The sequence below is a fragment of the Chiloscyllium plagiosum genome, chromosome 30 (genome assembly GCF_004010195.1).
Source record: "Chiloscyllium plagiosum isolate BGI_BamShark_2017 chromosome 30, ASM401019v2, whole genome shotgun sequence".
Taxonomy (NCBI): domain Eukaryota; kingdom Metazoa; phylum Chordata; class Chondrichthyes; order Orectolobiformes; family Hemiscylliidae; genus Chiloscyllium; species Chiloscyllium plagiosum.
Window position 1 is genome coordinate 26,804,789 of NC_057739.1, and position 13,313 is coordinate 26,818,101.

Genomic DNA, 13,313 nt, shown 5'->3' on the forward strand with positions numbered 1-13,313 from the left:
TCAGCTATTACAAGTGGGCATAGCTTTAAATTAAGGGGGGGTTGGTATAGGACAGATGTTAGGGGTAGGTTCTTTACTCAGCGAGTTGTGAGTTCATGGAATGCCCTGCCAGTAGCAGTGGTGGACTCTCCCTCATTATGGGCATTTAAGCGGGCATTGGATAGGCATATGGAGGATAGTGGGCTAGTGTAGATTAGGTGGGCTTGGATCGGCGCAACATCGAGGGCTGAAGGGCCTGTACTGCGCTGTATTCTTCTATGTTCTATGTTCTACATAGGCCAGGTAAGGATAGCAATTTTTCCCTCCCTAAAAGATGTTAACGAACTAGATGAGATTTTACAACAATCAGTGAAAGTTTCATGGTCAGTCATTACTAAGAATAGCTTTCACTTCTATATTTTTAATCAATTTAACTTCCATGAGCTGCAATATTGGGATTTGAATTCATTTTCCTAAAGCATTTGCCTGGATAATTGAATTACTGGGCCAGTGACATTACTACGAGGAGTTCAGAGAATGTATGGGAGAAATCGTAACCTATTTCACCCAGCAGGTAGCTGACAATATCCAACAGAGCACCAGTTTTCCACCTGTTCAAATTTAGCCCTGGGTTAATTTCAATGAAGAGGAAAAGCATGCCAGTGCAAAAAGGATGGTCAACTCAAACTGAATGTTTTCTCTTTCAACAAGTTTGGCTTCATGTGAATATGATTTCTTATAAATGACCAGATAACATGCAAGCATATTGTTGTTCCATTTCACAGCTTAACAATAAGATCAAACTATGTTGCTTACCAGGACTAAATAAGAGGAGAAACTTAAAGCAGACAATATCCCTTCTGTCGACCTGTAAAGACTGCAGTTTAGCTGCCAGTTCCTGAGCTCTCAATACCAAGTTAATGAGAGTTGCTCCAGCTTGGTTGGCAATTGTGGACAACTCAACCTGAATAAGAAAAGAGAAGTTATGGTTTATTGTACTCATTAGTGTATAGAATTGCACAGGCGAAAGTGAGGACTGCAGATGCTGGAGATTACAGTCAAGAGTGCGGTGCTGGAAAAGCACAGCAGGTCAGGCAGCATCCAAGGAGCAGGCAAATCGACGTTTCAGGCAAAGGCTCTTCATCAGGAAAAGGAATTGCAGGAATATAGGAATATAGAATTGCACAGCTGAAAACCTGAACATTTTCATACATTAGATCAAGTGCCACACTCCTTTATAAAAGCTATGTCCAGAGAGTGCTGCCTGAAATCCTGCTTTTCTCAGAGGAAGGATAATGTTATGGTGAATTTTATCAAAAATCAGATGGGTGTTGATTTTGGCAAATTTCATTCAGGGTTTCTCTCTGTGAGCCCTTGGAAGTTTTTCTCCTGTTATCTTTCTAAACTTGTTCATTACCTTTGCACTATGCTTTATGGTGCATCATTCATCACATTCTCACACTCATCGGCCAGTGTATGGACCTCCCAGGTTCCACTGAGGTGGCTTCCATTTTGAAAATGAGGGTTGGGGCATGCGGGTCGAAGGCCAGCAGCAGGATAACCTGCTTGGACCTCCCACCCCAGACCCCTTTTCTAACTGTGATCACACCAATGCCTGCACACCTCTCCCAGGCCCTTGGTCACAGCACTCTGTGTCCTCTGCTCATCTCTTCAACAAAACCCCACTTCCTCTCTTCCACCATCCACTCCCAACACTGGGGCTTCCCGATGACATTCAGCATCTCCATCTTGACTTTTGCAGGGACACCTATATCTGAACTCAGGAGAAATAAATCTCTGTTTTTTGAATTCTAGAGAGATATTAATAATTAATAGGTTAAGAGAGATGTACCGAGAAACGTCTGCCAAGTTGAAGGAGTTTCCAGCAACTGTGATGTCATCAGACAGGGTAAGCAGCCAATCACATTGAAGAATTCTCCCAGAAACTCAACCAAGAAGTACAAACTGACTGAATTTTTCCCATTCAATTTTCCAGAAGGTATCAAATTCAGATCCTGCCTCCAAGTCTTCCATCTAATTAAAGACAGCAGCAGGTTAAAGCTGTGGGAGGGAAAATCACCAGACACAGGGGTTCAGGCAGTCTCCACAGTGGGTGCAGTGAAAGTGTTGCTGATGAGGATGAAGTACCTACCCATATTTCTTCACCCTGAGCACTGACTGACAGCATTCTCAATGAGATAGTAATTAAATTATTTACCTCTGTTCACAAATGGCCTTTAGCTTGCTATTATCATTATTTAAGCTTCAACTTGTATGTCATTTGCTTTCTTCACTTCTGCTGTATACCATCTATTGGGATTTGGCTAGTTACAAAATGCTGATATTGCATCGGTTCCACACATCACAGGTAAAATTCCAACTCTTAATTGCCTCCTGGACAGCCTCAATTGTCTTCCAGGTTGCTGGCATTGCATTCAGCGAGTTCTTGGGAAAAGAGGTCAGATGGGAAAATATTCTGGTAAGTTCGCCTCTCGATTTGTGAGAACATTTCCTGCACTCCCCATGCTCTAAACATTACATCTGCAGAGAGCTGAAAAACACACCACTTTGTGCATGTTATGTTACTGCACGAAGTCAAAATTATTGCTAAATATTAACTAAGAGTTTTATATTTCTCCTATCAATAATTTTGCCAAAAAATGATTGTGCATATAAAGCAAGGGACATTTATCTTGAGTTACATTTTGTGTGTTTTCAAACACCAAAAGAAAAGCAATGTTGTTGGGGTAGAGACAGCATTTGTTGGTCATATGCAGACCTGCTCAAGACTAGCATTACCAGACATCTGGACATCTGGATTGTTTATAGATCTCCATTTTATTTTGAGAATTTCAAACTTTAATGGTTTTGAAGTTTTAAACAATTAAAAACTTTTACAAATCATAAGCAACAACATTCTCACAGGTTTAGCAATGCAATTCTAACCTTTCTAGCCTTTGTTAATTTTGAGCTTTAAATAGAACGCTGAATATTTTCAATTAAAATTAACAGCAACTTATATTGTCTACCTAGTGGCAACTGTTTCCCCAAATCAAATGCAATAAACATGATTGTCAAACCCAACCTTTGTGTGGGAAAGAATGGACTTAAAGTTATTGCAGTGTGTTGAGGTTTGCTGGGAAGCTATCACAAATGCTTCCGACTATGAATTGTGGCCACATTTTGTCTATCTGTAGATCAGTGTTTTTCTCTGATACAGAAACAAATGCAGTCCAACACATCTGAAATTTACAAAGAATTCTTTGACTATTTTGCTTCTGCTAAAATAGTTTTATTTTGTCGCGATAATAGCATTTTCACGAGTCAACATGTCTGAAATGCAATGATCTTTATTCATATTAAAACAGCAAGATAAACTATAATAAACATACATGTTAAAAAAACAAACAAAATTATAGAAGTGTAGTGATACTCTATTTAAAATTAATTTAAAAAGTAAAGATGGTCTGTTTGTAAAAGAATTATGAGACTATGGTTTGTTTGGGTTCTGAATAGTCAAAACTTTATAAAGTACATGCAAATCTTTGACCACTGGCCAAATCTGATCCAGTTTTCATGGATTTTCAGCAGTCACATAGTCACTGATTCTCAATCCACAAGAAGAATCCAAACCTATATTTTTCCCATCCTAAGTTGGGGATAGTGAAACAATGTAAAGAACCTGCTCCCAATCCTTTCCTCAACTGTACTGAGCTCAAGAACCAAACTATACTGCTCCATCCTCAAAGTGTTAAGCTCACCAAACAAGAATACATCAAATGGTCTTCAATTGGTTATTATTAAATGATTATGTATTTTAACTATATTACTGATTATTTAATAAAATGAAGACATTCATTGACTGAATGGCTGAATTTACCAAAAACAGAATTCTAACCAAATTCCAATCATTGAGAATGGACTTGTACAGCCCCAGCAAGTCAACTCGAGAAAAAAGGAAGGCCATTGGACTGCAATTGCCTGTGTGGACCCTTTGTTGATGCCCTTGGCCAAAAACATGCACAAAGCTTTGTGTAGATGCAGAAGAAGGGTAGAAAATATCTTGGATTTGGTTTTGTAATTAAAACCAACAATTGACTTAGTATTGCTAAAATTACAATATTGGCTATACTCCAGAAATGCTTCACTGGTCATAAAGGGCATTGTGTGGCGGGTAGGAGGGCTAGGGCGAGTGATTGGGTGTGAGCAGGCTCATGGGCTGAATGGACAACCCCTATTCCTATTTCTTATGATCTTATGGTCTTGAGGTCATGGAAGGAGATATGTAAACAACAATTGTTCCTTGCTATAAAGCACCAAAGGTTTAGTGGATGTAATCTTTTACTAACACTGAAATTTACTGTGTTTAATCCCTCAAATGTTGTATTTTTTGTTGAATAATGAGTCAGAGATCATTCTGCCATGGAATCATTGGAAAGTTCATTACCTCTTGGCCTGTCACCAGAAGAAGACTGTTTTCCTTCCCATGGTGTACCTGTCTGCAGATATGGTCCAGTACCAACAACTCACTCCAGCAGTTCTGCAGTAGTTTCATTTGATCATCCACCTACAATTCAAAACATTGCATTGCATTGTTAGGTCAGAAGTTCAGCAGATACACAATCTTTCAATATGTGGTCAGCTCTCAGGGCAGAATCATGTTTGTATGAGACTAAGTGTTGAAACAGACAGCAGGTGATATTTCAGGGTCTGTCAGTTTGTTTTGCACAATTATATTCTTCTAAGCTCATTACATATGCAGCAATGGATAAAATGCCGAGTGTTTTGTCTTGGCACCATTGGGGCTCCATTCTCTGGGTACCACTTGTAAAAGACTACCATTTCACTCTCTGGAAACCAGGAAGCTTCACTCAATCTTTTGCTACCATCCCACACATGCCTGGAAATGTCAGAAACCAACAGAAAATGGCACTGCATTTTAACGAGAGAGGTTCTCCTGAAGACTGCCCATGTGAGAAGGCAGGGTTTTTTTCCCCTTTCAATAGAAGGTCTGTGAAAAGTAGCAAGTGGGAATGTCTGTGATTATCAATATCCATGAGTGCTCATGAGAATGTCGCTGCAGTGCTACGGCAGGATGATGATTTGCAGTGCTCTCCAGGGTGTTTACCAATGCCTACATAATGCTTCATGTCTTTATTCGCGTGAGTTAACACTGTAAGAATGCCACTGCACAAGACTGAGTACCAAGTACCTCAATCTGATGCCTCATGTGCAATCAATGTCTTCACTGCATTGCATTGCATCAACGCAGCAACATCTGCCAGGGTCACACTTAAAACAACAATCAGCAGCTCTCACACATCATCTCACTGATTGTTCATCTCAATTAAAACAATGTGCACATCTGATAGCTTTATAACAAAGAGACAAGGACGCAACCATAAGAGATGGCTTTGGGATGATCACATCGTGGGAAGCTCAGGCACACATCATACAGTAATATATTGATCTGCACCAACTATATTCTTTGACAACATTGGACCATTGGACTATTCAGAACTCTTAACTTGTAATTTCCTTCATGAAAAACCACATACATTTTACTGGTAATATACATGAACAAACACAGCTCAAGAGCATGAAATCTCCACTTGTAGCTTTCCTTTGCTGTACATACAATGTGAGATTTGTTATATTCCATTCTGATCATTCAAAATTGTTTATTGCAGAAGAAAAATCAACTTCCTCAAACTGAGCAATGTAAATGAGACAAAAAGGTGGGAAAAGCTCCAAAACAAACAGAATTAGCAGATAATTCAAATTGAGTGAATTAAGATAATTTAGGTGTAAAATTGCGTTTAGTAGACCAACTGTTTTAACATTAGAATGCTATATGAAGACTAAAATGTTATCTGAAGTGCATATGCACACACTTTTGATGAGAGTTCAGGCTCAGTGGTTAGCACTGCTGCCTCACAGCACCATCGAACCAGGTTCAATTCCAGCTTTGGACAACTGTCTGTGTGGAGTTTGCTCCCTATGTCTGTGTGGGTTTCCTCTCACAATCCAACGATGTGCAGAATAGGTGAATTGGCAGTGCTAAATTGCCCATAGTGTGCAGGTTAAATGTACTGGACAGGGGTAAATGTAGAGTAATAGGAGTTGGGAATAGGTCTGGGTGATTTACTCTTCAGAGGGTCAGTGTGGATTTGTTGGGCCAAATGGCCTGTTTCCACACTGTAGGGATTCTAGAGAGCACCTATTTATCTACAGAGAGAGTTGTGTCAGATGCGATATTGGTAAAAGCACAGATGCAAGCATACATTAAATGTCCAACACAAGATTAGAGTCAAAAGATTTTTCATTTGTCATGTGTCAGTGCAGGCTTGGTGGGCTGAAGGGCCTGTTCATGTGCTGCACTGTTCTTGGTTCTTAGTCATGACATTGATCAGCATATAACGCTGATTGATGTAACACTGTTGTTCTGAAGTTCAGTGCTCCAACCGAAACCTAGCTTAACCTCACACGGGTGAACATTTATGAACCTGCAGGGAAGACAATATTTCACTGGCACTTTTTAGAGAGATCATCAGCTATTAATTTTTCAGTTGGTGGATGACTTTTTATGACTGTTGTCTGATTTTATGAGTGGTTGGTGTTTTTCATTAATGTTTCAAGTTGCAAAGGTCCATAAAGAGTGGTGCAACAAGTGGTAAGAAGTTTTCTGTATAAACTAATTTCTGTCAGGAAGGGTGTGCTGGGAGACTATGGCTTGGACTGGAGCATGACTGCAAGAATGAGTAGTGCCACACTGAGCAGGACAAGTTGCTAGATGGGGGAGGAGGATGATTGAGAGGGAAGAAGGTGGCCATCTACTCTTTTTATCATAGATGTAAATGAAGAAGCATTTTGAGTGTTAACACATTTTACATTCACCGTGCATCAACTCTTTACCTTCTGTCTCTCGTGCTCACCACATCATTGTGTTGGCCTCAATATAAGCATAAAAGCCACTATAAAATAGCCAAATTTCTAAAGTAAGTTATGCTATATTCCATACAAACGCTAACTAAATCAGCCTTGCGCATTCATTTTTTCCTTGTGCCTTCATTTGTCAATATCTTCCTCTGGTGTCCTCCCCAATCTCTGCTGGTGAAAGGCTAACAAATTTCAGTAGAGTTCACTCCTGATAACTTTTGAGGACAACCTCCAGCAGCTGTGTGCTGAGAAGTCTGATGTCCAGCTACAATATCATGGCATGGGTAAGATTAGTCAGGACAGGCTGGCTGACAGGCAACAGCAAGAACAATGGGAGTGTAGGAATGGCATCCCAAAAGAGATTGATATTGCAGGGAGCCACTCCCTACTGCCTGAACAGTGCTCTAGCTCTGTGAGTAATCTGTTGGTCTACAGATTGCAGGACAGCTACAACATCTTGCAAGCTCCTTTAGACACTGCTATCCACAGCCATGATGACAGCAGTCTGAGTCTGCATGGCTACAAGGTGCAACTGCATGATCTCAGTCTGAGTTTACACTGTAGCACTGAGATTTCTGTGGAAGGAGTTTTTCCTGCAATGAAAGCTAAGACTTTGGCTATTAGGCATGACATTATGGTTTGGTCCATGTTTTGCCAATGGAGTTGGCCATCACTTCCACTCTGAGAGGTTCAGGCTTCAAGCTCTGTGCAATGTGGTTTGCCTACTTGATGTTCCTTGCCAATACATGTTAGCTTTCTGATAAGCCTGGCACAGTGCTAAGCATTTCATTCATTAGCCTTGCTTTGTAACTTAGCCCTGCTTTGTAACTTAGCCCATGGAGGTCCTCTGCAACAGAACTTGCGTGCTACTGTTCCTCCTGTAAGCACGTATCCTCACTATGCCTGCTCATTACTGTAATTACACTATAATAAATCCTGTAACTGAGGAAGCTGTACCTAGGTACATTTGGACGTAAGATGGCGCTGTATGTGGTGACTTATAAACTTTTTACTGTATTCATTTGAGTACGTGACAATAAAACTAATCCAATTCAATTCCTGATTTGGAGATGCCAGTCTTGGACTGGGGTGTACAAAGTTAAAAATCACACAACACCAGGTTATAGTCCAATGGTTTAATTGGAAGCACTAGCCTTCAGAGCGCTGCTCCTTCATCAGGTGGTTGTGGAGTTCATCAGTGGCCTCTGGCAAGGATAATGCAATTCAATTCCATTATCCTTGCCGTAGGCCACTGATGCACAACCCAGTGGTGAATTGCAAGCAGCGTCAATCTCAGCTGGTGGCTGTGACTATAAAATCGTGACAGTGTCTCTCTATCATTATTTCTTCTTGGTGATCCTGCACTATGGCCCGGTTGTACCCCCTATGTACCTAAAAGGAAAAATGGCATCATGATAAATTGTGGTGAAGGGAGGAGTGAATTTAAGAGGTTAGTTTTTAAACATAGGCAGTCAGAAGAGAGTGGATGATAAAGGGGAAGGAGAAGTGGAATGAGAAAAAAAGAATAGATATGGTGATACAATTATCCTCAATCATTTCAGCCTCTCTGTTGACCACGGGTTTAGCAATGGCTATCCCAATAATTGCCAACACAACCTCCTCCATAGTGATTCAGATATGCAGGCACACCCAAGGCCTGGGGCAGGGTGGGTACACAAAACTAGGGTCACGTTAGATACATATCCTGATTTCTAGTGATTGTTGGTGGATAGGCAATCAAGGTATAATTGTTTGAGGAATATCTGAGGTTCAGTTGGTAGAATATGATATTTGAAGATTAATTCACTGACCTTGACCATTGGTATAAGGTTACTAAACTCTTGTGACATTGAATCCAACAGCTGCAGTTTTGAGCTCTCAAAGCTTTTTCTTCTCAATGCCTTTTCAACTAGAGTCTGGCGGGCTTCCTGTCAATATAGAATATCTCTCCTGTTTTTTATCTCACCGACCAGCACATTGTCCGGAAGTCTTGGTGCCTGCTCTCTCATTGTGCCATTCTTTACTGTTTCCCAGATCAGGTCCCCTCTCCCACAGTAACCAACCTCAGTCACAATGCAATCCCTCCCCAACTCCTTTAAGAAATGCAATGGCTGATTTTGGGCTGTCTGTTGGTGTGTGAAGCCAGTGAATATGTAGTTAATACTAGCTTCATGCATGACCATTCTAATGAACAGGCAACACAAAGTTAGTGGCTGTCTACGCTGCAACCCGTAGGTGCAGATTAATCAAATGTTGTGTCTTTCTTCTAGGGCTCCCTCCAATGTAATCCTTCTTCTTCCTCTGATTGAAGAGTTCAGCTGTTGTAGTTGCTGTAGTATTTACCCTGGAACATTGCTCACAGTGTCGATAAGCACTTGAACAAGTGGTCATTTACCATGGTGAGGCTCTGGCAAACTCTAGTTACAACATCTAAGTCAAAGGAGTGTAGAAACATTCACCTCTACCGTCAACACAAACATCAGCCTACTGCAGCAGCAACACAAAAATTCTTAGTGCAAGCAACAGATTCTCTGGTTTCCTTTTTCACTGACTCCAGTATGAACTGAAACTCCCAATACACATCTATGACACACAAGTCTTCACAGAAACTAAAGGTGAGATTAAAATTACCATCATAAATCACAAGGTCCCGAATTACGAGGAGAACATTTTGGGATGTTGGCTGATCCACTGAGTGTTACTGGCTAGTTATGATTTTTACTTTCATATTATCTCAGAAAAGTATATTTTCTCCAGTTTGGATCAACTCTTTTAATCTGACTTTGCAAAGCCAGGCAAAATGTGTTTATTGGCCTCTGACTTCAGACGAGAGAACACACCTCACTACCCCACACTCCCCGACCAATCCCTGAACTTCAGACGAGAGAACACACCTCACTACCCCACACTCCCCGACCAATCCCCGAACTTCAGACGAAAGAACGCACCTCACTACCACACACTCCCCGACCAACCCCGAACTTCAGACGAAAGAACGCACCTCACTACCACACACTCCCCGACCAATCCCTGAACTTCAGACGAAAGAACGCACCTCACTACCCCACACTCCCCGACCAATTCCTGAACTTCAGACGAAAGAACGCACCTCACTACCCCACACTCCCCGACCAATCCCTGAACTTCAGACGAAAGAACGCACCTCACTACCCCACACTCCCCGACCAATCCCTGAACTTCAGACGAGAGAACGCACCTCACTATCCCACACTTCCCGACCAATTCCTGAACCTCAGATGAGAGAACACACCTCACTACCCCACACTCCCAAACCAATCCCCAAACTTCAAGGCATCAGTAGTATGTGGTCAGGGAGGCAGCTCTAATTGGGTCTTGTAAAGTCCGGCAATGGCTTTTAATGAATAGTTGCTTACAGCCAGACACTAAAAGCATAATTATTGCTCGGAAGGGGTGTGGATTTGTGTAATATAGGAAATGGTGAGTGAAGCCTCACTGACTTTTGAAAGTTTTTGAAGGTCTTACTGTAGAATATGCTGGAAGGGAAGATATCTGTTTAGATTAGAAGCATATCCTCTTGTAAGATCATGGATCGAGTCCGAACAGTAGACGTTTGATGATCAATGTCCCAGTACCATTGGACATAGGGTTAAACATGGAATAAATTCAGTTACATTACAAGATATATATAGACCAAGGTTAATTATATCCACCTTAGGTCACATGCCTACTTTTTGACCATAAAAGATAGAGCACAAATGAAAATGTTAAACACCTCACGAGGGACAGCATACAAACCAGCATGATCACTGTTACACAGAAGCTATAGAACTTAATTTTAATTCAGCATATAAATAGTTTGCACAAAAAGTTCAAAGTTGAGCTTAGATACATACTGAGACAGATTTTCCCACTTGCAGTGAAAGTTAGTGGTAAGTGAGTTTCATTGGCCATTATGGCACACAGTGAATTTTCTCACAGGATCTTCCATTTTTTACCCCATTAGTTACACAGCAGAATTGTTGAACAAATTTCTTAGGGAAGCGTGTGACCACAGAGGCAGAGGTGCTCACAGGACCTAACAGGGATGAGCAGACCCAATGCTCAATAGTGGCAGGTTGGACAATTGAGGCCCATTTCCCTGGCCTCAAAAACCTCTCAATTCAAACTCAAGGAATGCCAAAGGGAGAAAACATTAGCCCAGCACAACCCTCCTCAAGACTACATCTGCAACCAACACCTGCCTTATCTATCCATCCAATCAGGGAAGAGAATTGTCTGCAATGGAAAAGATCAAGCCTCAGCCTTAGGAACTGGGATTCCTGGCCTGCACAAACTGGACTGCTTTCTATTTAATTGGAAACTAAGCCTGTGAATCAGGCTGACATCAGTGCCAAACCTATCAAAACAAGATTACACACACAAAATTATAAGGTGGTGTCAACACCACACAGTAGGTGGGGAAACACAAACATCTGGATTTCTTCCAGATATTCTCCCTCAGCCCCCCAAATCTACACATCCTGTGCCTGTCAACATGAAGTCCACTGAATAAATGAGCCACCAACCGAACCTAATTCATAGATAGTAATTATTGACAAACATTGAATAAATGCAATAGTGGGAGCTATTGTAAAAACAGGGAGTTGAGTTTCTGAATTGCTAAACCAAAGCATCTGAATTCTGATGATTTTAATTGATTTATTAAAAAAATGAATTTTGCCCTAGTTCAGGAGATTTGATATTAAGAACTGTCACTTTAAGAAAATGCCTGCATGCACAAGCAAAGGTTTGTTTCTTCTCAAAACACAGAGCATTTGCTTAACAACAGTATTGTGTTTCATATTTTCTGGTTCATTAGCTGCAGCAGCTCTTGTCCAAGTGACTCCTTTCACATGACCCCTCACACTGGAACTTCTCTAATATGGTGCAACAACTCACCTTCTCTGCAAATCTTATGCTTGGAATATGGTATCTCCAGATCTAGAGGTGCAGCAGGAGTGGAAAATAATCAGCTGAAAGAATGGTGAAAAGCTTCTGCACCTTTGTAGCAGAGGTAAGAAATGATCTGACATGCTGCTCATAACTCAGAATAGTTAGTTTAATGGCTGTTAGAGAAAGTGTCTGCACTTACATAACCAAAAAATGATCAATTAAATGAAGTTTTTCATGAATTTGTTGATACAAAATGTTTCTAAATAAATGATTGATTAATAGTGCCAATCTAAAGAAAAATCTAATTTACAAACTATGCACATATTTTAATATTTAACAATACTTCTTTATAATCGCACTCTAAAAATCCTGCTATTTTGAAGCATTTTCTTAGTCGCATTATTGAAAAGTAAAGATTTTATGGTGTTTTCTGTTGTCTGGTAAGAGCACCCATAAATGCTGGCAACTACTAAGGGAGGCTCATCCTTACTTTTCACTTCTTTGTCTTTGTAAATAAACTCTAGAGTCTGGTTTAAAGTGACATGTAATCCTTTTTCATACTTAAACATAAACTAAGGGGACATGTGCCAAGGTGATCGCTTGTAAACAAGAAAGATATATTCATTCCAAACTGACAATGCAACTTTAAAAACACAGTATGATAGTCTGTCTTCATACCAATATATAAAACAGTCACTAACCCTCAACGCCCTACAGAAACTGATCTTTGCCAATAGTGCAATTCTTTTTTAATCATCAGCAAGTTTATTTTGTGTCTCTATCACTTGTGCTAATAACTATTCTGTTCTCGACAGCACAGTTATCACTGCAGCAACTGAATGATACATTGTGTTAGTGATAGCCATGCAAACAATATTTTTTTTCATTTGGCATCTGAGAAAAATTCCCTTTTCACAGGTTTTCCAACATTTTCATCAAACTCCCACCACTTTGTGATAATAACTGGGAAGGATGCTGTGGGACTCTGGTTGCTGCCTGTATGAATTGTGTGTGCTCAGTTTTAGGGGAGCTGCTTTATTGATAAGACAACAGTATCCAATTAAAGAGGGCGAAGAAAGCAGCTTTCATTCCTGTGGCATATACGCTTTGCACAGACATGGGGATTTGCCAAGTTTCTCCCTATACCACCTGCATGTAACACAATGTGTGTCTCTGAAGTTCATACCAAAACAGAATAAAATAGATCTTCTGTTCTTGTCACTTGACTTTAAAATTCTCTTCTTGTAGTCTCATGGTAGCCATTTAATTGTGTCATGGAAACTCCCCCTCCAATACATTTTAAATTTTTTGATTCAATAATACAATTTCAAAATGTTGATAATTCTATAGAAACTTATAGACATACAGATTTTGCAGAAGGAACTTGAATTATGACATTTATTAAATGAATACATTTCTTTAGGTGATATTACCTATCCCTTTCTTCCTTCATAATGTTCCAGAAAACAATGGATCAGAAC

At 40.3% G+C, this 13,313-nt stretch overlaps 1 protein-coding gene across 2 annotated transcripts in view; it reads right to left on the minus strand.

Annotated features, from left to right (window-relative positions):
* LOC122564839 (nuclear receptor subfamily 5 group A member 2-like) overlaps positions 1 to 13,313 on the minus strand; it is a 107,163-nt gene that overhangs the window by 31,509 nt on the left and 62,341 nt on the right. For both annotated transcript variants that reach the window (XM_043720163.1, XM_043720164.1), the window contains exons 5-6: positions 4,427 to 4,546; positions 796 to 943 (exon numbers count right to left, since the gene is read on the minus strand). In XM_043720163.1, the coding sequence (XP_043576098.1) occupies positions 796 to 943; positions 4,427 to 4,546 (268 nt within the window). The remainder of the gene's footprint in view (positions 1 to 795; positions 944 to 4,426; positions 4,547 to 13,313) is intronic.